The sequence below is a fragment of the Vidua chalybeata genome, assembly GCF_026979565.1.
Source record: "Vidua chalybeata isolate OUT-0048 chromosome 1 unlocalized genomic scaffold, bVidCha1 merged haplotype SUPER_1_unloc_2, whole genome shotgun sequence".
In the NCBI taxonomy this organism is placed as follows: Eukaryota; Metazoa; Chordata; class Aves; order Passeriformes; family Viduidae; genus Vidua; species Vidua chalybeata.
The window spans coordinates 1-21,975 of NW_026530280.1; the positions used below are offsets into that span (position 1 = coordinate 1).

Genomic DNA, 21,975 nt, shown 5'->3' on the forward strand with positions numbered 1-21,975 from the left:
TCAAGGTGGGGCTGGGGGCTGGGGGGGCCTCGGGGGGGGTTGGGGGTCTCAGGGTGGGGCAGGGGGCTCGGGGGGCGCTGGGGGCCCGGGGGGGGTCTCAGGGTGGGGCTGGGGGAGCCTCGGGGTGGCTGAGAGGGGATCGGGGGGGGGTCCCGAGCCCCCAGGTGCCCTCGGGACCCCCTGACCCCCTGACCCCGTGCCCCCCAGGTGCTGCTGCTCTCGGGGCTGCTCGTGCCCCTGCTGTACTACCTGAAGCGCCACAAGTGGTCGGTGCTCAAGAGCAGGAAGATGGTTTATCGGCCCCCCAAGTAGGGCCTGGGCCCCCAAACCGGGCTCTGGGGGGGCCCCCCGAGCTCCCGGCCCCCCACGCGGGGGGGGGGGGAGGGGGGAGGGGGCGGCGGCCCCCCCCCAGGAGGGGCATTGGGGGGTCCTCACCCCCCCCCGTGTTCGACCCCAGCCTCGGCCCCCGCGGGGCTGCGGGGTGGGAATAAAGTCTGGGGTTCCACCAGAGAAACCCGAGTGGGGCTGGCTCTGTGTGGGGCTGGCTCTGTGCGGGGTGTGGGGCTGGCTCTGTGTGGGGCTGGGAGTGGGGCTGGGTCTGTGTGGGGCTGGCTCTGTGTGGATGTGGGGCTGGGTCTATGTGGGGCTGGGTCTGTGTGGGGCTGGCTCTGTGTGGGGCTGGGCCTGTGTGGGGCTGGGTCTGTGTGGATGTGGGGCTGGGTCTATGTGGGGCTGGGTCTATGTGGGGCTGGGTCTGTGTGGGGCTGGGTCTGTCCTCACTAGGGCTGGGAGTGGGGCCGAATCTCTGGGATGTAGGGCCAGGTGTGGGTCAGGCCGTGCCCAGGTCAGGCCATGCCGGTGATGTGGGTCAGGCTGTGCCCAGGCTGTGCCCAGGCCGTGCCGGTGCCGTGGGTCAGGCCGTGGGTCAGGCCGTGGGTCAGGCTGTACCCCAGGCTGTACCCCAGGCCGTGGGTCAGGCTGTGGGTCTGGCTGTGGGTCAGGCCGTGCCCAGGCCAGGCTGTACCCCAGGCCATGGGTCAGGCCGTGGGTCAGGCTGTGGGTCAGGCCATGCCCAGGCCGTGCCGGTGCCATGTCCCCACCGCGGCCCCGCTGCCTTTGGGGTCTCCTCAGCGCCAGCTCCCCCTGACCCACCCGGGGAGTGACCCCTGTCCCCTCAGTGTCCCCATCCTGGGGTGACCCCTGTCCCCTCAGTGTCCCCATCCCTGTCCCTGTCCCCATCCCCGGGAGTGACCCCTGTCCCTGTCACTGTCCCCATCCCTGTCACTGTCCCCATCCTGGGGTGACCCCTGTCCCTGTCACTGTCCCCATCCCTGTCCCTGTCCCCATCCCCGGGAGTGACCCCTGTCCCTGTCACTATCCCTGTCCCCATCCCTGTCCCTGTCCCCATCCCCGGGAGTGATCCCTCTCACTGTCCCCATCCCTGTCACTGTCCCCATCCCGGGGAGTGACCCCTGTCCCTGTCACTGTCCCCATCCTGGGGTGTGACCCCTGTCCCCTCACTGTCCCCATCCCTGTCCCCATCCTGGGGTGTGACCGCTGTCCCCTCGCTGTCCCCATTCCCATGCTGGGGTGTGAATGCCATCCCCATCCCTGTCATTGTCCCCATCCCGGGAGTGTCCCCGTGTCCCTGTCCCCACACGGTGGCCAGGCCAGGGTGTCCCTGTGTCCCTGTCCACACACAGGTGGCAGAGCCAGGGTGTCCCCGTGTCCCTGTCCCCATTCCAGGGGTGTCCCTGTGTCCCTGTCCCTGCAGGTGGCAGTGCCAGGGTGTCCCCGTGTCCCTGTCCCCACATGGGTGGCCAGGCCAGGGCGTCCCTGTGTCCCTGTCCCCACACTGGGGGTGTCCCCGTGTCCCTGTCCCTGCAGGTGGCAGTGCCAGGGTGTCCCATTGTCCCTGTCCCCATGCGGTGGCAGTGCCAGGGTGTCCCCATGTCCCTGTCCCCATCCCAGGGCCGTGTCCCTGTCCCTGCAGGTGGCAGTGCCAGGGTGTCCCTGTGTCCCTGTCCCCATCCCAGGGGTGTCCCCGTGTCCCTGTCCCCACGCGGTGGCAGTGCCAGCCTGTGACACTCAGTGGCTTTATTGGGCCCCCCCCGGGCTGTGCCCCCCCACGGGTCCCGGGGCCCCTCCTCGCCCCGAGGCCGTCCCCGTGTCCATCCTGAGCTCTGTCCGTGTGTCCATCCTGGGCCCTGTCTGTGTGTCCATCCTCGGTCCGTGTGTCCATCCTGAGCTCTGTCCGTGTGTCCATCCTGGGCTCTATCCGTGTGTCCATCCTGAGCTCTGTCCGTGTGTCCATCCTGAGCTCTGTCCGTGTGTCCATCCTGGGCCCTGTCCCCGTGTCCATCCTCGGTCCGTGTGTCCATCCTGAGCTCTGTCCGTGTGTCCATCCTGGGCCCTGTCCCCGTGTCCATCCTCGGTCCGTGTGTCCATCCTGAGCTCTGTCCGTGTGTCCATCCTGGGCCCTGTCTGTGTGTCCATCCTCGGTCCGTGTGTCCATCCTGGGCTCTATCCGTGTGTCCATCCTGAGCTCTGTCCGTGTGTCCATCCTGGGCTCTATCCGTGTGTCCATCCTGAGCTCTGTCCGTGTGTCCATCCTGAGCTCTGTCCGTGTGTCCATCCTGGGCCCTGTCCGTGTGTCCATCCTGAGCTCTGTCCGTGTGTCCATCCTGGGCCCTGTCCCCGTGTCCATCCTCGGTCCGTGTGTCCATCCTGAGCTCTGTCCGTGTGTCCATCCTGGGCCCTGTCCCCGTGTCCATCCTCGGTCCGTGTGTCCATCCTGAGCTCTGTCCGTGTGTCCATCCTGGGCCCTGTCCCCGTGTCCATCCTCGGTCCGTGTGTCCATCCTGAGCTCTGTCCGTGTGTCCATCCTGGGCTCTGTCCGTGTGTCCATCCTCGGTCCATGTGTCCATCCTGAGCTCTGTCCGTGTGTCCATCCTGGGCCCTGTCCCCGTGTCCATCCTCAGTCCGTGTGTCCATCCTGAGCTCTGTCCGTGTGTCCATCCTGGGCCCTGTCCCCGTGTCCATCCTCGGTCCGTGTGTCCATCCTGAGCTCTGTCCGTGTGTCCATCCTGGGCCCTGTCTGTGTGTCCATCCTCGGTCCGTGTGTCCATCCTGGGCTCTATCCGTGTGTCCATCCTGAGCTCTGTCCGTGTGTCCATCCTGGGCCCTGTCCGTGTGTCCATCCTGAGCTCTGTCCGTGTGTCCATCCTGGGCCCTGTCCCCGTGTCCATCCTCGGTCCGTGTGTCCATCCTGAGCTCTGTCCGTGTGTCCATCCTGGGCTCTGTCCGTGTGTCCATCCTCGGTCCATGTGTCCATCCTGAGCTCTGTCCGTGTGTCCATCCTGAGCTCTGTCTGTGTGTCCATCCTCGGTCCGTGTGTCCATCCTGGGCTCTGTCCGTGTGTCCATCCTGGGCCCTGTCCCCGTGTCCATCCTGAGCTCTGTCCGTGTGTCCATCCTGGGCTCTGTCCCCGTGTCCATCCTGAGCTCTGTCCGTGTGTCCATCCTGGGCCCTGTCCCCGTGTCCATCCTGAGCTCTGTCCGTGTGTCCATCCTGGGCCCTGTCCGTGTGTCCATCCTGGGCTCTATCCGTGTGTCCATCCTGAGCTCTGTCCGTGTGTCCATCCTGAGCTCTGTCCGTGTGTCCATCCTGGGCCCTGTCCGTGTGTCCATCCTGGGCTCTATCCGTGTGTCCATCCTGAGCTCTGTCCGTGTGTCCATCCTGAGCTCTGTCCGTGTGTCCATCCTGGGCCCTGTCCCCGTGTCCATCCTCGGTCCGTGTGTCCATCCTGTCCCTCTGTCTGTCCCTGTGTCCGCTCTCTCTGTCCCCGCTGGACGTGGCCTCTCCGGGCGCCCTCGGCCGTCCCCGGCCCGGTGCTGGCTCCGTCAGTCCCGGGGTGTCCCGGGGGTGTCCCGGGGGTGTCCCCGAGGTGTCCCCGAGGTGTCCCCGGGGTGTCCCGGGGGGGGTCAGTGGCAGTTCTGGCACCGGGGGTGGCACCTCTGCCCGTTGACGTTGCAGCGACAGCCGCCACTGGTGTCCCCGGGACCCTGGGGGGGACAGGGCAGAGGTCAGCTGGGAGCCCGCCCTGGGGTCACTCTGTGCCCCCCCCTCACCCTGGGGTCACTCTGTGTCCCCCCCCTCACCCTGGGGTCACTCTGTGTCCAATTCCTCACCCTGGGGTCACTCTGTGTCCAATTCCTCACCCTGGGGTCACTCTGTGTCCCCCCCCCCTCACCCTGGGGTCACTCTGTGTCCCCCCCTCACCCTGGGGTCACTCTGTGTCCCCCCCCTCACCCTGGGGTCACTCTGTGTCCCCCCCACCTCCCCCTGGGGTCACTCTGTGCCCCCCCCTCCCCCTGGGGTCACTCTGTGTCCCCCCCTCACCCTGGGGTCACTCTGCGTCCCCCCCCTCACCCTGGGGTCACTCTGTGTCCCCCCCTCACCCTGGGGTCCCCCATCACCCCGAGACCCCAGCACAGCTCTTGGTGACCCCCCCTCATTTCAGGACCCCCCCGGCCCCCCCCTCACCGCCGGTCCCCATCGGGGTCCCTTGGTGACCCAGCAGATCTCGGTCTGGCACACGGTGCAGCGGATCCCCCTGGATCCCCCCGGATCTCCCGGGGTCCCCGCTCACCCCAAACCCCCCGGGACCCCCCCCCCCCGGCCCCCCCCTCACCGCCGGTCCCCATCGGGGTCCCTTGGTGACCCAGCAGATCTCGGTCTGGCACACGGTGCAGCGGATCCAGTCGCACCCGTCCTTCTTCTGCACCACGATGCGGCACGTGGGGCAGTGCATGGCCTCGCCCCGCTGCACCAGCGTCTGGGGGGGGCACGGGGAGGGGGGGTCAGGGCCGCGGGGACCCCCCCCCGGACCCCCTCCCCGGCCCCCCGAGGAGCCCCCGCACCTGCAGCATGTCCCGCGTCTGGCGCGCCGCCGCGTCGTGGAGCGCCCGCAGCTGCAGCTCGTCCTGGTACTGCCGGCAGTTCTGGCCCTCGTGGATGGCCTGGGGGGGCCGGGGGGGGTCAGCGCGGGACCCCCGGGACCCCCCCCGGGACCCCACCCCGGGACCCCGCCGGGCTGACCTTGCAGAGGAGGCAGTTGAGGGCCCCGCACACCGGGCACGGGAACTCGTTCACCGCGTCCTCGTAGAAGCACCAGCCCGGGCAGTCCCGGCCCCGGCAGTGGAAGCTGTTCCGGCTGCGGCGCTCGGCCAGCGCCAGCCCCCGCGCCAGGAACCGCGCGTGCTCCTCGGGGGACAGCAGCTGCGACATTGGGGACACGGAGAGGGGCGTTGGGACCCCCTGAGTGACCGTCACCCACCCACGGGGACCCTGTGCCAGGAACCGCGCCAGGAACTGCGCGTGCTCCTTGGGGGACAGCAGCTGCGACATTGGGGACATCGAGGGGGGTGGCGTTGGGACCCCCTGAGTGACCGTCACCCACCCACGGGGACCCTGTGCCAGGAACCGCGCCAGGAACTGCGCGTGCTCCTCGGGGGACAGCAGCTGCGACATTGGGGACATCGAGGGGGGTGGCGTTGGGACCCCCTGAGTGACCCTCACCCACCCATGGGGGACCCTGTGCCAGGAACCGCGCGTGCTCCTCGGGGGACAGCAGCTGCGACATTGGGGACATCGAGGGGGGCGTTGGGACCCCCTGAGTGACCCTCACCCACCCACGGGGACCCTGTGCCAGGAACCGCGCCAGGAACTGCGCGTGCTCCTTGGGGGACAGCAGCTGCGACATTGGGGACATCGAGGGGGGCGTTGGGACCCCCTGAGTGACCGTCACCCACCCACGGGGACCCTGTGCCAGCTTCCATGCCAGGGGTGGCATGTCCACGTTGGGACCCCCTGAGTGACCGTCACCCACCCATGGGGACCCCCGAGTCACCAGCCCCTGCACCAGGGGTGCCATGTCCACGTTGGGACCCCCTGAGTGACCATCACCCACCCCTGGGGACCCCCGTGTCACCGCCCCCGCCCAAGGGGACAGCCCGGTGCCCTGGGAGCCCCCGCGGCGTGGCTGTGACCCCCGGACCCCCCGGACCCCCCGGACCCCCGGCGCACCGCGCGGATCTCGCGCTCCTGCAGGTGGCTGCCGCAGGCGTAGGTGACATCGCGGAAGGGACAGGCCACCACCGGCTCCTCGCTGAAGTTGATCACCTGGCGCAGGCACTCCCTGGGGACAGCGGGGACACCCGGGCGTCACGGGGGGCGCGGGGACACCGGGGGGCTCAGGGACACTGGGGGGCTGAGGGACACAGGGGGGCACGGGGGGCACGGGGACACTGGGGGGGCTCGGGGACACCAGGGGGCTCGGGGACACCGGGGGGCTGAGGGACACAGGGGGGCGCGGGGACACCGGGGGGCTCAGGGACACCGGGGGGCTGAGGGACACAGGGGGCTCGGGGACACCGGGGGGCTGAGGGACACAGGGGGCACGGGGGGCACGGGGACACTGGGGGGGCTCGGGGACACCGGGGGGCTGGGGGACACCAGGGGGCTCAGGGACGGTCACTGTGATGGTCACTGGGATGGTCACTGGGATGGTCACTGGGATGGTCACTGGGATGGTCACTGGGTGGTCACTGGTGGTCACTGGGTGGTCACTGGTGGTCACTGGGGTGGTCACTGGGATGGTCACTGGGTGGTCATTGGGTGGTCACTGGGATGGTCACTGGGTGGTCATTGGGTGGTCACTGGGGGGTCACTGGATGGTCACTGGGTGGTCACTGGGTGGTCACTGGGATGGTCACTGGGTGGTCATTGGGTGGTCACTGGGGGGTCACTGGATGGTCACTGGGATGGTCACTGGATGGTCACTGGGATGGTCACTGGGTGGTCACTGGGGGTCACTGGGATGGTCACTGGGATGGTCACTGGGTGGTCACTGGGGGGTCACTGGGATGGTCACTGGGTGGTCACTGGGATGGTCACTGGGTGGTCATTGGGTGGTCACTGGGGGGTCACTGGATGGTCACTGGGATGGTCACTGGGATGGTCACTGGGATGGTCACTGGATGGTCACTGGGTGGTCACTGGGTGGTCACTGGGATGGTCACTGGGGGCTCACTGGGATGGAGTGGGGGTGGTCACTGGGTGGTCACCAGGTGGTCACTGGGGGGTCACTGGGTGGTCACTGGGATGGTCACTGGGTGGTCACTGGGTGGAGTGGGGGTGGTCACTGGGGTGGTCACTGGGGGGTCACTGGGGTGGTCACTGTGATGGTCACTGGGATGGTCACTGGGTCACTGGGATGGTCACTGGGATGGTCACTGGGTGGTCACTGGTGGTCACTGGGTGGTCACTGGTGGTCACTGGGTGGTCACTGGGATGGTCACTGGGTGGTCACTGGTGGTCACTGGGTGGTCACTGGGATGGTCACTGGGATGGTCACTGGGATGGTCACTGGGTCACTGGATGGTCACTGGGATGGTCACTGGGTGGTCATTGGGTGGTCACTGGGATGGTCACTGGGTGGTCATTGGGTGGTCACTGGGTGGTCATTGGGTGGTCACTGGGGGGTCACTGGATGGTCACTGGGTGGTCACTGGGTGGTCACTGGGATGGTCACTGGGTGGTCACTGGGTGGTCACTGGGATGGTCACTGGGGGGTCACTGGGATGGTCACTGGGATGGTCACTGGGTGGTCACTGGGTGGTCACTGGGTGGTCACTGGGATGGTCACTGGGTGGTCATTGGGTGGTCACTGGGGGGTCACTGGATGGTCACTGGGTGGTCACTGGGTGGTCACTGGGATGGTCACTGGGTGGTCATTGGGTGGTCACTGGGGGGTCACTGGATGGTCACTGGGATGGTCACTGGGATGGTCACTGGGATGGTCACTGGGTGGTCACTGGGGGGTCACTGGGATGGTCACTGGGATGGTCACTGGGTGGTCACTGGGGGGTCACTGGGATGGTCACTGGGTGGTCACTGGGATGGTCACTGGGTGGTCATTGGGTGGTCACTGGGGGGTCACTGGATGGTCACTGGGATGGTCACTGGGATGGTCACTGGATGGTCACTGGGTGGTCACTGGGTGGTCACTGGGATGGTCACTGGGGGCTCACTGGGTGGTCACTGGGTGGTCATTGGGTGGTCACTGGGGGGTCACTGGGTGGTCACTGGGGGCTCACTGGGGTGGTCACTGGGTGGTCACTGGTGGTCACTGGTGGTCACTGGGCTGGAGTGGGGGTGGTCACTGGGGGGTCACTGGGCTGGAGTGGGGGTGGTCACTGGATGGTCACTGGGGTGGTGTGGGGGTGGTCACTGGGTGGTCACTGGGATGGCCACTGGGTGGTCACTTGGTGGTCATTGGGATGGAGTGGGGGTGGTCACTGGTGGTCACTGGGATGGTCACTGGGATGGTCACTGGGTGGTCACTGGGATGGTCACTGGGATGGTCACTGGGGGGTCACTGGGATGGTCACTGGGTGGTCACTGGGTGGTCACTGGGGGGTCACTGGGTGGTCACTGGGTGGTCACTTGGTGGTCATTGGGATGGAGTGGGGGTGGTCACTGGTGGTCACTGGGATGGTCACTGGGATGGTCACTGGGGGGTCACTGGGGGGTCACTGGGTGGTCACTGGGGGGTCACTGGGATGGTCACTGGGATGGTCACTGGGATGGTCACTGGGTGGTCACTGGGATGGTCACTGGGATGGTCACTGGGTGGTCACTGGGGGGTCACTGGGGTGTCACTGGGTGGTCACTGGGATGGTCACTGGGGTGGTCACTGGGTGGTCACTGGTGGTCACTGGGATGGTCACTGGGATGGTCACTGGGGGGTCACTGGGGGGTCACTGGGATGGTCACTGGGATGGTCACTGGGTGGTCACTGGGATGGTCACTGGGATGGTCACTGGGTGGTCACTGGGGGGTCACTGGGATGGTCACTGGTATGGTCACTGGGTGGTCACTGGGTGGTCACTGGGGGGTCACTGGGGTGTCACTGGGATGGTCACTGGGTGGTCACTGGGGGGTCACTGGGTGGTCACTGGGATGGTCACTGGGTGGTCACTGGGATGGTCACTGGGATGGTCACTGGGTGGTCACTGGGGGGTCACTGGATGGTCACTGGTATGGTCACTGGGTGGTCACTGGGTGGTCACTGGGATGGTCACTGGGATGGTCACTGGGTGGTCACTGGGATGGTCACTGGGTGGTCACTGGGTGGTCACTGGGTGGAGTGGGGATGGTCACTGGTGGTCACTGGTGGTCACTGGGCTGGAGTGGGGGTGGTCACTGGGGGGTCACTGGGCTGGAGTGGGGGTGGTCACTGGATGGTCACTGGGGTGGTGTGGGGGTGGTCACTGGATGGTCACTGGGTGGTCACTGGGATGGCCACTGGGTGGTCACTTGGTGGTCATTGGGATGGAGTGGGGGTGGTCACTGGGTGGTCACTGGGGGGTCACTGGGATGGTTACTGTGATGGTCACTGGGATGGTCACTGGGATGGTCACTGGGTGGTCACTGGGGGGTCACTGGGATGGTCACTGGGTGGTCACTGGGATGGTCACTGGGTGGTCACTGGGTGGTCACTGGGATGGTCACTGGGATGGTCACTGGGGGGTCACTGGATGGTCACTGGGTGGTCACTGGGTGGTCACTGGGATGGTCACTGGGGGGTCACTGGATGGTCAGTGGGATGGTCACTGGGTGGTCACTGGGATGGTCACTGGGATGGTCACTGGGTGGTCACTGGGATGGTCACTGGGGTGTCACTGGGTGGTCACTGGGTGGTCACTGGGATGGTCACTGGGTGGTCACTGGGTGGTCACTGGGTGGTCACTGGTGGTCACTGGGGTGGTCACTGGGGGGTCACCGGGTGGTCACTGGGGGGTCACTGGGTGGTCACTGGGATGGTCACTGGGATGGTCACTGGGTGGTCACTGGTGGTCACTGGGGTGGTCACTGGGATGGTCACTGGGATGGTCACTGGGTGGTCACTGGGATGGTCACTGGGATGGTCACTGGGTGGTCACTGGGATGGTCACTGGGTGGTCACTGGGTGGTCACTGGGTGGTCACTGGGATGGTCACTGGGATGGTCACTGGGTGGTCACTGGGTGGTCACTGGGGTGGTCACTGGGGGGTCACCGGGTGGTCACTGGGGGGTCACTGAGTGGTCACTGGGATGGTCACTGGGATGGTCACTGGGTGGTCACTGGTGGTCACTGGGGTGGTCACTGGGATGGTCACTGGAATGGTCACTGGGTGGTCACTGGTGGTCACTGGGATGGTCACTGGATGGTCACTGGGATGGTCACTGGGTGGTCACTGGGGGGTCACTGGGGGGCCACTGGGTGGTCACTGCCGGGGGGGGGAGGTCAGTGGTCACTCTGGTGTGGGGGATGCTGGGACGGTCCCGGCAGTGGTTGGGGGGGTCTCAGGTGTATCCCAGGTGTATCCCAGGTGTGCCCAGGTGTGTCCAGTTGTATCCCAGGTGTGCCCATCTGTGTCCCAGGTTTGCCCAGGTGTATCCCAGTGTATCCCAGGTGTACCCATGTGTCCCCAGGTGTATCCCAGGTGTATCCCAGGTGTATCCCATGTGTGCCAGCTGTGCCCAGGTGTATCCCAGGTGTATCCCAGGTGTACCCATGTGTCCCCAGGTGTATCCCAGGTGTATCCCATGTGTGCCCAGGTGTGCCCAGGTGTATCCCAGGTGTATCCCAGGTGTGCCCAGGTGTGCCCAGGTGTGTCCAGGTGTATCCCAGGTGTGCCCAGGTGTATCCTAGGTGTATCCCAAGTGTGCCCAGGTGTATCCCAGGTGTGCCCAGGTGTGTCCAGGTGTATCCCAGGTGTGTCCCAGGTGTGTCCCAGGTGTGCCCAGGTGTATCCCAGGTGTGTCCAGGTGTATCCCAGGTGTGTCCCAGGTGTGTCCCAGGTGTGCCCAGGTGTGCCCAGGTGTGCCCAGGTGTATCCCAGGTGTGCCCAGGTGTATCCCAGATGTGCCCAGGTGTATCCCAGGTGTATCCAAGGTGTGCCCAGGTGTGCCTAGGTGTATCCCAGGTGTATCCCAGGTGTGCCCAGGTGTATCCCAGGTGTGCCCAGGTGTGCCCAGGTGTGCCCAGGTGTGCCCAGGTGTATCCCAGGTGTGCCCGGGTGTGTCCCAGGTGTGCCCAGGTGCGTCGTGGCCGCGGTACCTGCAGAAGCTGTGCAGGCAGTCCCGCAGCAGCACGGCCCGGCCCGCCGGCACCTCCTGCAGGCAGATCCCGCACTCGAGCGGCTCCGGGTTCGGCACCAGCTCCGCCTGCTCCGCCCGCAGCAGCTGCTGGAAGTTCCGCTGCCGCTCCGCCTCCAGCGCCTGGGAACGGGGACAGAAACGGGGAAAATGGGAAAAACGGGAAAAACGGGAGCGGCTGCTGGAAGTTCCGCTGCCACTCTGCCTCCAGCGCCTGGGAACGGGGACAGAAACGGGGAAAATGGGAAAAACGGGAAAAACGGGAGCGGCTGCTGGAAGTTCCGCTGCCGCTCCGCCTCCAGCGCCTGGGAACGGGGGAAAAACGGGGAAAATGGGAAAAACGGGAAAAACGGGAGCGGCTGCTGGAAGTTCCGCTGCCGCTCCGCCTCCAGCGCCTGGGAACGGGGACAGAAACGGGGAAAATGGGAAAAACGGGAAAAACGGGAAAAACGGGAGCGGCTGCTGGAAAACGGGAACGGGAATGGGAACGGGAATTGGAATGGTTCCAAGTAAGGAACAGGAACGGTGCAGGCCAGGGAAGCGCCATGGCAGGAAATGGGAACAGCCCCAGTAGGGAATGGGAACGGGAATGGGAATGGCCCCATTTGGGATGGGAATGGCCCCATTAGGAAATGGGAACACAGCCCCACTAGGGAATGGGAACGGCCCCAGTCATGGAATGATCTCAGTGGGGAATGGATGGGTCAGGGACGGGAATGACCCCGGTCAGAAATGGGAACGGGAATGGGAATGGGAATGACCCCGGTCAGGAACGGGAATGACCCCAGTCAGGAATGGGAATGGGAATGACCCCGGTCAGGAATGGGAATGACCCCAATGGGAATGAACTGGTTATGGTTAGGGACAGGAACAGGAATGACCCCGGTCAGGGACAGGAATGGGAATGACCCTGGTTAGGAACGGGAATGACCCCAGTGGGAATGGACTGGTCATGGTCAGGGACAGGAATGGGAATGACCCCGGTCAGGAACGGGAACGGGAATGACCCCGGTCAGGGATGGGAATGACTCCAGTCAGGAACGGGAATGACCCCAGTGGGAATGGACTGGTCATGGTCAGGGACAGGAATGACCCCGGTCAGGAATGGGAATGACCCCGGTCAGGAATGGGAATGACTCTGGTCAGGGATGGGAATGACCCCGGTCAGGGATGGGAATGACCCCGGTCAGGAACGGGAATGAACCCAGTGGGAATGGACTGGTCATGGTCAGGGACAGGAATGACCCCGGTCAGAAACAGGAACGGGAATGACCCTGGTTAGGAACGGGAATGACCCCAATCAGGAATGGGAATGGGAATGACCCCGGTCAGGAACGGGAATGACTCCGGTCAGGAATGGGAATGACCCCAATCAGGAATGGGAATGACCCCGGTCAGGGATGGGAATGACCCCGGTCAGGAACGGGAATGACCCCAGTGGGAATGGACTGGTCATGGTCAGGGACAGGAATGACCCCGGTCAGGGAGAGGAATGGGAATGACCCCGGTCAGGAACGGGAATGACCCCAGTCAGGAATGGGAATGGGAATGACCCCGGTCAGGAATGGGAATGACCCCGGTCAGGGATGGGAATGACCCCAGTGGGAATGGACTGGTCGTGGTCAGGGACAGGAATGACCCCGGTCAGGGACAGGAATGGGAATGACCCCGGTCAGGAACGGGAATGACCCCAGTCAGGAATGGGAATGGGAATGACCCCGGTCAGGGACAGGAATGGGAATGACCCCAGTCAGAAACAGGAATGGGAATGACCCCGGTCAGGAATGGGAATGACCCCAGTGGGAATGGACTGGTCGTGGTCAGGGACAGGAATGACCCCGGTCAGGAATGGGAATGACCCTGGTCAGGGACGGGAATGACCCCGGTCAGGGATGGGAATGACCCCAGTGGGAATGGACTGGTCGTGGTCAGGGACAGGAATGACCCCGGTCAGGGATGACCCCAGTGAGGGACATCCCAAGGGGAAGGGGAAAAGGGGAATGGGAAAAGGGGAAAAGGAGAGGAGTGGGAGGAAAGGGGAAAGGGGAAGGGGAGAGGGGAAAGAGGAAAGGGGAAGGGGAGAGGGGAAAGGGAAAAAGGGAAAGGGGAAAAGAAGAAGGGAAAAAGGAAAGCAATGAGCAAAGAGGGAAATGCAGATGGAGAATGGGGAAGGGGAAAAAAGGGAAGTGGGGAAAGGGAAAGAAGGGGAAGGAAGTGGAAGGGCAGGGGGGGCTGTCCCAGCCCTGAGCCATCTCCTGGAGTGTCCCAAACTTGCCAGGGGGTTCCCAAGGGCTCCTGGGGACATTCTGGGGACACTTGGAGGGGTTTCAGCTCCAGAGATGCTCCAGGGAATCCCCAGGATCCAGGTGGGAATGGGACCCCCCAAACCCCAGAATGCCCCGAGCCCCCCCAGCCCCCTCCCCACAGACGGAGCCGCCGGAGCCGGGGGTGGGACGAGGCTTTAATGGGTGACAGAACCACGACCCCCAAATTTGGGGCCACGGCTCAGCAGAGACCCCCCCCCCCCACACACACCTCCCCCCCACTGACGCAGTGCCAGGTGAGGACTGGGGACCCCCAGAGCACAGGACCCCCAAACCTGAGAGAGCCCAAACCTGAGAGAGCCCAAACCTCAGAGACCCCAAACCTGAGAGACCCCAAATCTGGGACCCCCAAACCTGAGAGACCCCAAATCTGGGACCCCCAAACCTGAGAGACCCCAAACCTGAGAGAGCCCAAACCTCAGAGACCCCAAACATGAGAGAGCCCAAACCTGGGACCCCAAACCTGAGAGACCCCAAATCTCAGAGAGCCCAAACCTGAGAGAGCCCAAACCTGGGACCCCAAACCTGAGAATCCCAAACCTGCGACCCCAAACCCAAGACCTCAAACCTGAGAGACCCCAAACCTGAGACCGCAAACCTGAGACCCCAAACCTGAGACCCCAAACCTGGGATGCCAAACCTGAGAATCCCAAACCTGAGACCCCAAATCTGAGACCCCATACCTCAGAGACCCAAACCTGGGACCCCAAACCTGAGAATCCCAAACCTGAGACCCTAAACCTGAGAGACCCCAAACATGAGAGACCCCAAATCTCAGAGACCCCAAACCTGAGACCCCAAGCCTGAGAGATCCCCTGATCACAGCCCCCCAAACCTGGGACCCCCAAACCTGAGAGACCCCAAACCTGAGCGATCCCCTGATCATGGCCCCCCAAATCTGGGACCCCTAAACCTGAGAGACCCCAAACCTGAGCGATCCCCTGATCACGGCCCCCCAAACCTGGGATGCCAAACCTGAGAGACCCCAAACCTGAGCGATCCCCTGATCACGGCCCCCCAAACCTGGGATGCCAAACCTGAGGTTCCCCCAGTCCAAGAACCCAAAATGTGTCACCCCAATGACACCCCCCCCAAACCAGAGACCCCCAGAGTCTCAGAGCCCCCTGACCCTGAGCCCCCCCAGCCCAGCTCCAATGGTGCCCATCCCCCCCACGGGACAATGCTGGGGGACAGTGATGGGATCAGCCCCACCCCCACCTGGGGATCCCCCCGAGACCCCCCCAGTGGGTGGCACGTCCCCCCAACACCCCCAGCAGAACATTCCAGAACCCACTCAGGGCTGGGCATAGGGGGTCCTGGGGGGGGGGGGGGGGTCTCTGAGGGGGTCCCAGGGATCCCAGGATTCCAGAGGGGTCCCGTGAGGATCCCATGAATCCAGGGGGTCTGGGGGGGTCTCTGAGGGGGTCCCGGGGATCCCAGGATTCCAGAGGGGTCCCGTGAGGATCCCATGAATCCAGGGGGTCTGGGGGGGTCTCTGAGGGGGTCCTGAGGGGACCCCAGGAGTCCAGAGGGGTCCCGTGGGGGTCCCATGGGTCAGGAGGGGCTGGGGAGTCCTGGTGGAGTTCTGGGGGCCCCAGGGGTCCCGGGGGGATCCCAGGAGCTCCTGGGGGATCTGGGGGGTCCCGGGGGGGTCCCGGGTCAGCCGAAGTCGGAGGAGAGGCGCAGGAATCCCTGCAGGGCCCCGGCGGAGCCGTCCTCGCTCCGTCCCGGCTGCGGCGGATCCGGGAGAGAGCGGAGAGAGGGGAGGGGGATCTGAGAGGGGAGAGGGGAGAGAGGGGAGAGGGGAGAGGGGAGAGGGAGAGAGAGAGAGGGGAGAGGGGAGAGGGATCTGAGAGGGGAGAGGGGAGAGAGAGGGGAGAGGGGAGGGGGATCTGAGAGGGGAGAGGGGAGAGAGAGGGGAGAGGGGAGAGGGGAGAGGGGAGAGGGATCTGAGAGGGGAGAGGGGAGAGAGGGGAGAGGGGAGAGGGATCCGAGAGGGGAGAGGGGAGAGAGGGGAGAGGGGAGAGGGATCCGAGAGGGGAGAGGGGAGAGAGGGGAGAGGGATCCGTGAGGGGAGAGGGGAGAGAGGGGAGAGAGGGGAGAGGGGAGAGGGGAGAGGGATCTGAGAGGGGAGAGGGGAGAGAGGGGAGAGGGGAGAGGGGAGAGGGATCCGAGAGGGGAGAGGGGAGAGAGGGGAGAGGGATCCGTGAGGGGAGAGGGGAGAGAGGGGAGAGGGGACAGGTGAGAGGGGAGAGAGGGGAGAGGGGAGAGGGGAGAGAGGGGAGAGGGATCCGTGAGGGGAGAGGGGAGAGAGGGGAGAGGGATCCGAGAGGGGAGAGGGGAGAGGGGGGAGAGGGGAGAGGGGACAGGGGAGAGGGGAGGGATCCGTCAGTGCCCCCGGGATCCCCTCCAGGGAGAGGGGAGAGGGATCCGAGAGGGGAGAGGGGAGGGATTGAAGAGGGATCCGTCAGTGCCCCCAGGAGCCCCGGGATCCCCTCCAGGGAGAGGGGAGAGGGATCTGTCAGTGCCCCCGGGATCCCCTCCAGGGAGAGGGGAGAGGGATCTGTCAGTGCCCCCGGGATCCCCTCCGGGGGCCTTGGAATGGGAACAGATCCCAGGAATGGGGACAGATCCAGGGAATGGGGATGGAAATAGGGATGGATCCTGGGAATGGGAACAGATCCCAGGAACGGGGATGGATCCTGGGAATGGGAATGGGGACAGATCCCAGGAATGGGAAGAGATCCCAGGAATGGGAATGGATTCTGGGAACGGGGATGGATCCCAGGAACAGGAACAACCCAACGGCTCCTGGGCTGGTGTGGGGGAAGGACGGAGAGACGGATCCCTGATCCCAGAACTGCCAGATCCCACTCCAGGTACTGACGGATCCCTGATCCCAGAACTGCCAGATCCCACTCCAGGTACTGATGGATCCCCCAGTCCCTGATCCCATTGATCCCACTGATCCTATATCCCACAGATCCCATATCCCCGTACCTGCTGGCACTGGCGGGCCATGTCACGCTGATCCCATTGATCCCATTGATCCCATTGATCCCATTGATCCCATAGATCCCATATCTGACCCCGTACCTGCTGGCACTGGCGGGCCATGTCACGCTGATCCCATTGATCCCATTGATCCCATAGATCCCATAAATCCCTGATCCCGTATCCCCGTACCTGCTGGCACTGGCGGGCCCCGTCGCGCTGATCCCATTGATCCCATTGATCCCATTGATCCCATTGATCCCATAGATCCCATATCTGACCCCGTACCTGCTGGCACTGGCGGGCCCCGTCGCGCTGATCCCATTGATCCCATTGATCCCATTGATCCCATTGATCCCATTGATCCCATAAATCCCTGATCCCGTATCCCCGTACCTGCTGGCACTGGCGGGCCCCGTCGCGCTGATCCCATTGATCCCATTGATCCCATAGATCCCATATCTGACCCCGTACCTGCTGGCACTGGCGGGCCCCGTCGCGCTGATCCCATTGATCCCATTGATCCCATTGATCCCATAAATCCCTGATCCCGTATCCCCGTACCTGCTGGCACTGGCGGGCCCCGTTGCGCTGATCCCATTGATCCCATTGATCCCATTGATCCCATTGATCCCATTGATCCCATAAATCCCTGATCCCGTATCCCCGTACCTGCTGGCACTGGCGGGCCCCGTTGCGCTGATCCCATTGATCCCATTGATCCCATTGATCCCATTGATCCCATAGATCCCATGTCTGACCCCGTACCTGCTGGCACTGGCGGGCCCCGTCGCGCTGATCCCATTGATCCCACAGATCCCATTGATCCCACAGATCCCATAGATCCCCGTACCTGCTGGCACTGGCGGGCCCCGTCGCGCTCCCGCTGCAGCCGCCGCAGCTCGGCGGGGTCGGGCCGGTGCCCCCCGGGCACGCGGTAGCCCTCGGGCCGGGGGGCGCTGCACATCTCGCAGCCCGGGCGCGTGGGCTTGTTCAGGAACGTGCACCGGGGGCACGGCCAGCCCGCCTGCAACGGGAACGGGAACGGGATTGGGAACGGGAATGGGATTGGGAACGGGAACGGGAACGGGATTGGGAACGGGAATGGGAACGGGAATGGGATTGGGATTGGGAATGGGATTGGGAACGGGAACGGGAATGGGATTGGGATTGGGATGGGGTAGGGAACAGGAACAGGGCACATCTCGCAGCCCGGGCGCGTGGGCTTGTTCAGGAACGTGCACCGGGGGCACGGCCAGCCCGCCTGCAACGGGAACGGGAACGGGATTGGGAACGGGAATGGGAATGGGAACGGGAACGGGATTGGGATGGGATTGGGAATGGGGCTGGGGTCATGGCCAGTCCACCTGCAACAGGAACGGGAACAGGATTGGGAATGGGACTGGGATTGGGAACGGGAACGGGAATGGGAACGGGATGGGAATGGGAACGGGATTGGGATTAGGAATGGGAACGGGATTGGGAACGGGATTGGGAACGGGATTGGGAACGGGAACGGGATTGGGATTGGGAACGGGATTGGGATGGGATTGGGAACAGGGCACATCTCGCAGCCCGGGCGCGTGGGCTTGTTCAGGAACGTGCACCGGGGGCACGGCCAGCCCGCCTGCAACGGGAACGGGATTGGGATTGGGAACGGGATTGGGATGGGATTGGGAACAGGGCACATCTCGCAGCCCGGGCGCGTGGGCTTGATCAGGAACGTGCACCGGGGGCACGGCCAGCCCGCCTGCAACGGGATTGGGATTGGGGCTGGGAATGGGAAAGGGATTGGGAATGGGAACAGGGCACATCTCACAGCCCGGCCAGGTGGGGGTGGGCGGTGCTCAGGGGCAGTGTCCACCCTGGAACACTGGGACTGGGATCAGGGATCGGGATCAGGATCAGGACCCCCCCGTACCTGCTCAGGTGAGGGCAGGCGGGGCTCAGGGGCAGTGGGATCAGGATGAGGATGAGGATGAGGATAAGGATCAGGACCCCCCGTACCTGCTCAGGTGAGGGCGGGCGGGGCTCAGGGGCAGTGGGATCGGGATCAGGGATTGGGATCAGGATGAGGATGAGGATAAGGATCAGGACCCCCCGTACCTGCTCAGGTGAGGGTGGGCGGGGCTCAGGGGCAGTGGGATCGGGATCAGGGATTGGGATCAGGATGAGGATGAGGACCCCCCATACCTGCTCAGGTGAGGGTGGGCGGGGCTCAGGGGCCGCGGGCGGGGCCCCGGTGCCATCCCAGAGCTGCAGCGAGTCCAGGTGAGCCTGGATGTCCCCGATGTCCATCCGCTCCGGGGGCTCCTCGGGGACACGGCCTGGGGACAGCCGGACACGGCGCGGGCTGGCACCGGCACCGGCACCGGCACCGGCACCGCAGGGGGACGGGAGCAGCAGCGAGAGGGAACGGGAGGAGAAAAGGAGAAGGGAGGAACGGGGCAGGGGGAGGAAGGAGCAGGATGAGAAAGGAGCAGGAGCAGCAGGGGGAGGATGGTGAGGAAGGGGCAGGATGAGGATGATGAAGAGGAAGGGGCAGGATGAGAAAGGAGCAGGAGCAGCAGGGGGAGGATGGTGAGGAAGGGGCAGGATGAGGATGATGAGGAGGAGGAAGGGGCAGGAGCAGCAGGGGGAGGATGGTGGGGAAGGGGCAGGATGAGGATGATGAGGAGGAAGGGGCAGGATGAGAAAGGAGCAGGAGCAGCAGGGGGAGGATGGTGAGGAAGGGGCAGGATGAGGATGATGAAGAGGAAGGGGCAGGAGCAGCAGGATGAGGATGGTGAGGAGGAAAGAGCAGACTGAGGACGCTGATGAGGAAGGACCAGGATGAGGATGATGAGGAGGAAAGAGCAGACTGAGGATGCTGATGAGGAAGGGGCAGGATGAGGATGGTGAGGAAGAGGCAGGCCGGGAATGATGATGAGGAAGGGGCAGGATGAGGATGATGATGAGGAAGGGGCAGGAGCAGTAGGGTGAGGATGGTGGGGAAGGGGCAGGATGAGGATGATGAAGAGGAAGGGGCAGGATGAGAAAGGAGCAGGAGCAGCAGGGGGAGGATGGTGAGGAAGGGGCAGGATGAGGATGATGAGGAAGAAGGAGCAGACTGAGCATGCTGATGAGGAAGGGGCAGGATGAGGATGATGAGGAAGAAGGAGCAGGAGCAGCAGGGTGAGGATGGTGAGGAAGAAGGGGCAGACTGAGGATGATGATGAGGAAGGGGCAGGATGAGGATGATGAAGAGAAAGGAGCAGGATGAGGATGGTGAGGAAGGGGCACGCTGAGGATGATGAGGAAGGAGCAGGAGCAGCAGGGTGAGGATGGTGGGGAAGAAGGAGCAGGCTGAGGATGATGAGGAAGAGGAAGGAGTAGGAGCAGCAGGGGGAGGATGGTGGGGAAGGGGCAGGATGAGGATGATGAGGAGGAGGAAGGAGCAGGAGCAGCAGGGTGAGGATGGTGAGGAAGGGGCAGGATGAGGATGATGAGGAGTAAGAGGCAGGCTAAGGATGATGAGGAGGAAAGAGCAGGAGCAGCAAGCTGAGGATGATGATGAGGAGGAAGAGGCAGGCTGAGAATGATGAGGAAGGGGCAGGATGAGGATGATGATGAGGAAGAGGCAGGCTGAGAATGATGAGGAAGGGGCAGGATGAGGATGATGATGAGGAAGGGGCAGGATGAGGACGATGATGAGAAGGCGCACGCTGAGAATGATGAAGAGGAAGGGGCAGGATGAGGATGATGATGAGGAAGGGGCAGGATGAGGATGATGATGAGGAAGGGGCAGGATGAGGATGATGATGAGGAAGGGGCAGGCTGAGGATGATGATGAGGAAGGGGCAGGATGAGAATTATGATGAGGAAGGACCAGGATGAGGATGGTGAGGAGGAAAGAGCAGACTGAGGACGCTGATGAGGAAGGGGCAGGATGAGGATGGTGAGGAAGAGGCAGGCCGGGAATGATGAAGAGGAAGCGGCAGGATGATGATGCAGAGGAAGGCTCCGAGGCCGTACCTGCGCCAGGTGAGCCGTCCCCGTCCCCGTCCCCGTCCCCGTGTCCGTCCCCGTCCCCGTGCAGCCCCGCGGCGCGCAGCAGCTCCTGCGCCTGCCGCTGCCGCTGGGCTCCCGGCGCCGATCCCGGTGCCATTCCCGGTGCCATTCCCGGCGCCGGTGCCATTCCCGGTGCCATTCCCGGTGCCGGTGCCATTCCCGGTGCCATTCCCGGTGCCGCTCCCGGTGCCATTCCCGGTGCCGTTCCCGGTGCCAATCCCGGTGCCATTCCCGGTGCCATTCCCGGTGCCGGTGCCATTCCCGGTGCCATTCCCGGTGCCATTCCCGGTGCCGCTCCCGGTGCCATTCCCGGTGCCATTCCCGGTGCCATTCCCGGTGCCGCTCCCGGCGCCATTCCCGGTGCCGGCGGCGGCGGCGCGGAGAGCAGGAAGAGGAAGGCCGGGTCCCCGTCGCGGCGGATGCCGTAGGAGCCCAGGCTGCGCCCGTCCCGGCACAGGCTCTGCCCGATGATCCAGCGCTGCGCCGCGGGGGGAAAGCCGTACTCGCGGAACACCTGGGGATCACACGGGATCACACGGGATCACACGGGATCCTATGGGATCAGGGGGAAAGCCGTACTCGCGGAACACCTGGGGATCACACGGGATCACACGGGATCACGGGGGATCACACGGGATCACACGGGATCACACGGGATCCTATGGGATCAGGGGGAAAGCCGTACTCGCAGAACACCTGGGGATCACAGGGGATCACAGGGGATCACAGGGGATCACAGGGGATCACACGGGATCAGGGGGGATCCTATGGGATCAGGGGGAAAGCCGTACTCGCGGAACACCTGGGGATCACACGGGATCGCACGGGATCACACGGGATCACACGGGATCACACGGGATCCTATGGGATCAGGGGGAAAGCCGTACTCGCAGAACACCTGGGGATCACATGGGATCACATGGGATCACACGGGATCACAGGGGATCACAGGGGATCACACGGGATCAGGGGGGATCCTATGGGATCAGGGGGAAAGCCGTACTCGCGGAACACCTGGGGATCACACGGGATCACACGGGATCACACGGAATCACACGGAATCAGGGGGAAGGCTGTACTCGTGGAACACCTGGGGATCACACGGGATCGCACGGGATCAGGGGGGATCACACGGGATCCTATGGGATCAGGGGGAAAGCCGTACTCGCGGAACACCTGGGGATCACACGGGATCACACGGGATCACGGGGGATCGCACAGGATCGGGGGGGGGATCCTGTGGGACTGGGGGGATCACACAGGATCAGGGGCAGACCTGTACTTGCAGAACACCTGGGGGATTGGGGGGATCCTATGGGATCGGGGGGATCCCATGGGATCAGGGGAAACCCGTACTCGCGGAACACCTGGGGATCAGGGGGGATCCCACGGGATCGGGGGG

At 64.3% G+C, this 21,975-nt stretch overlaps 1 protein-coding gene across 1 annotated transcript; it reads right to left on the reverse strand.

The window, feature by feature from the left end:
* Window positions 1–2,082: 2,082 nt before the first annotated feature.
* Window positions 2,083–21,749, reverse strand: SHARPIN (SHANK associated RH domain interactor; the record flags this gene model as incomplete). The annotated part of the gene is made up of 14 exons (XM_053932980.1): window positions 2,083–4,064; window positions 4,694–4,837; window positions 4,923–5,021; window positions 5,101–5,280; window positions 6,088–6,199; window positions 11,168–11,328; window positions 17,377–17,572; window positions 18,212–18,273; window positions 18,717–18,850; window positions 20,538–21,087; window positions 21,153–21,163; window positions 21,259–21,269; window positions 21,535–21,587; window positions 21,687–21,749. Coding segments are annotated over 14 exons (1,857 nt in total), but the record flags the coding sequence as incomplete, so codon positions are not given.
* Window positions 21,750–21,975: the final 226 nt, after the last annotated feature.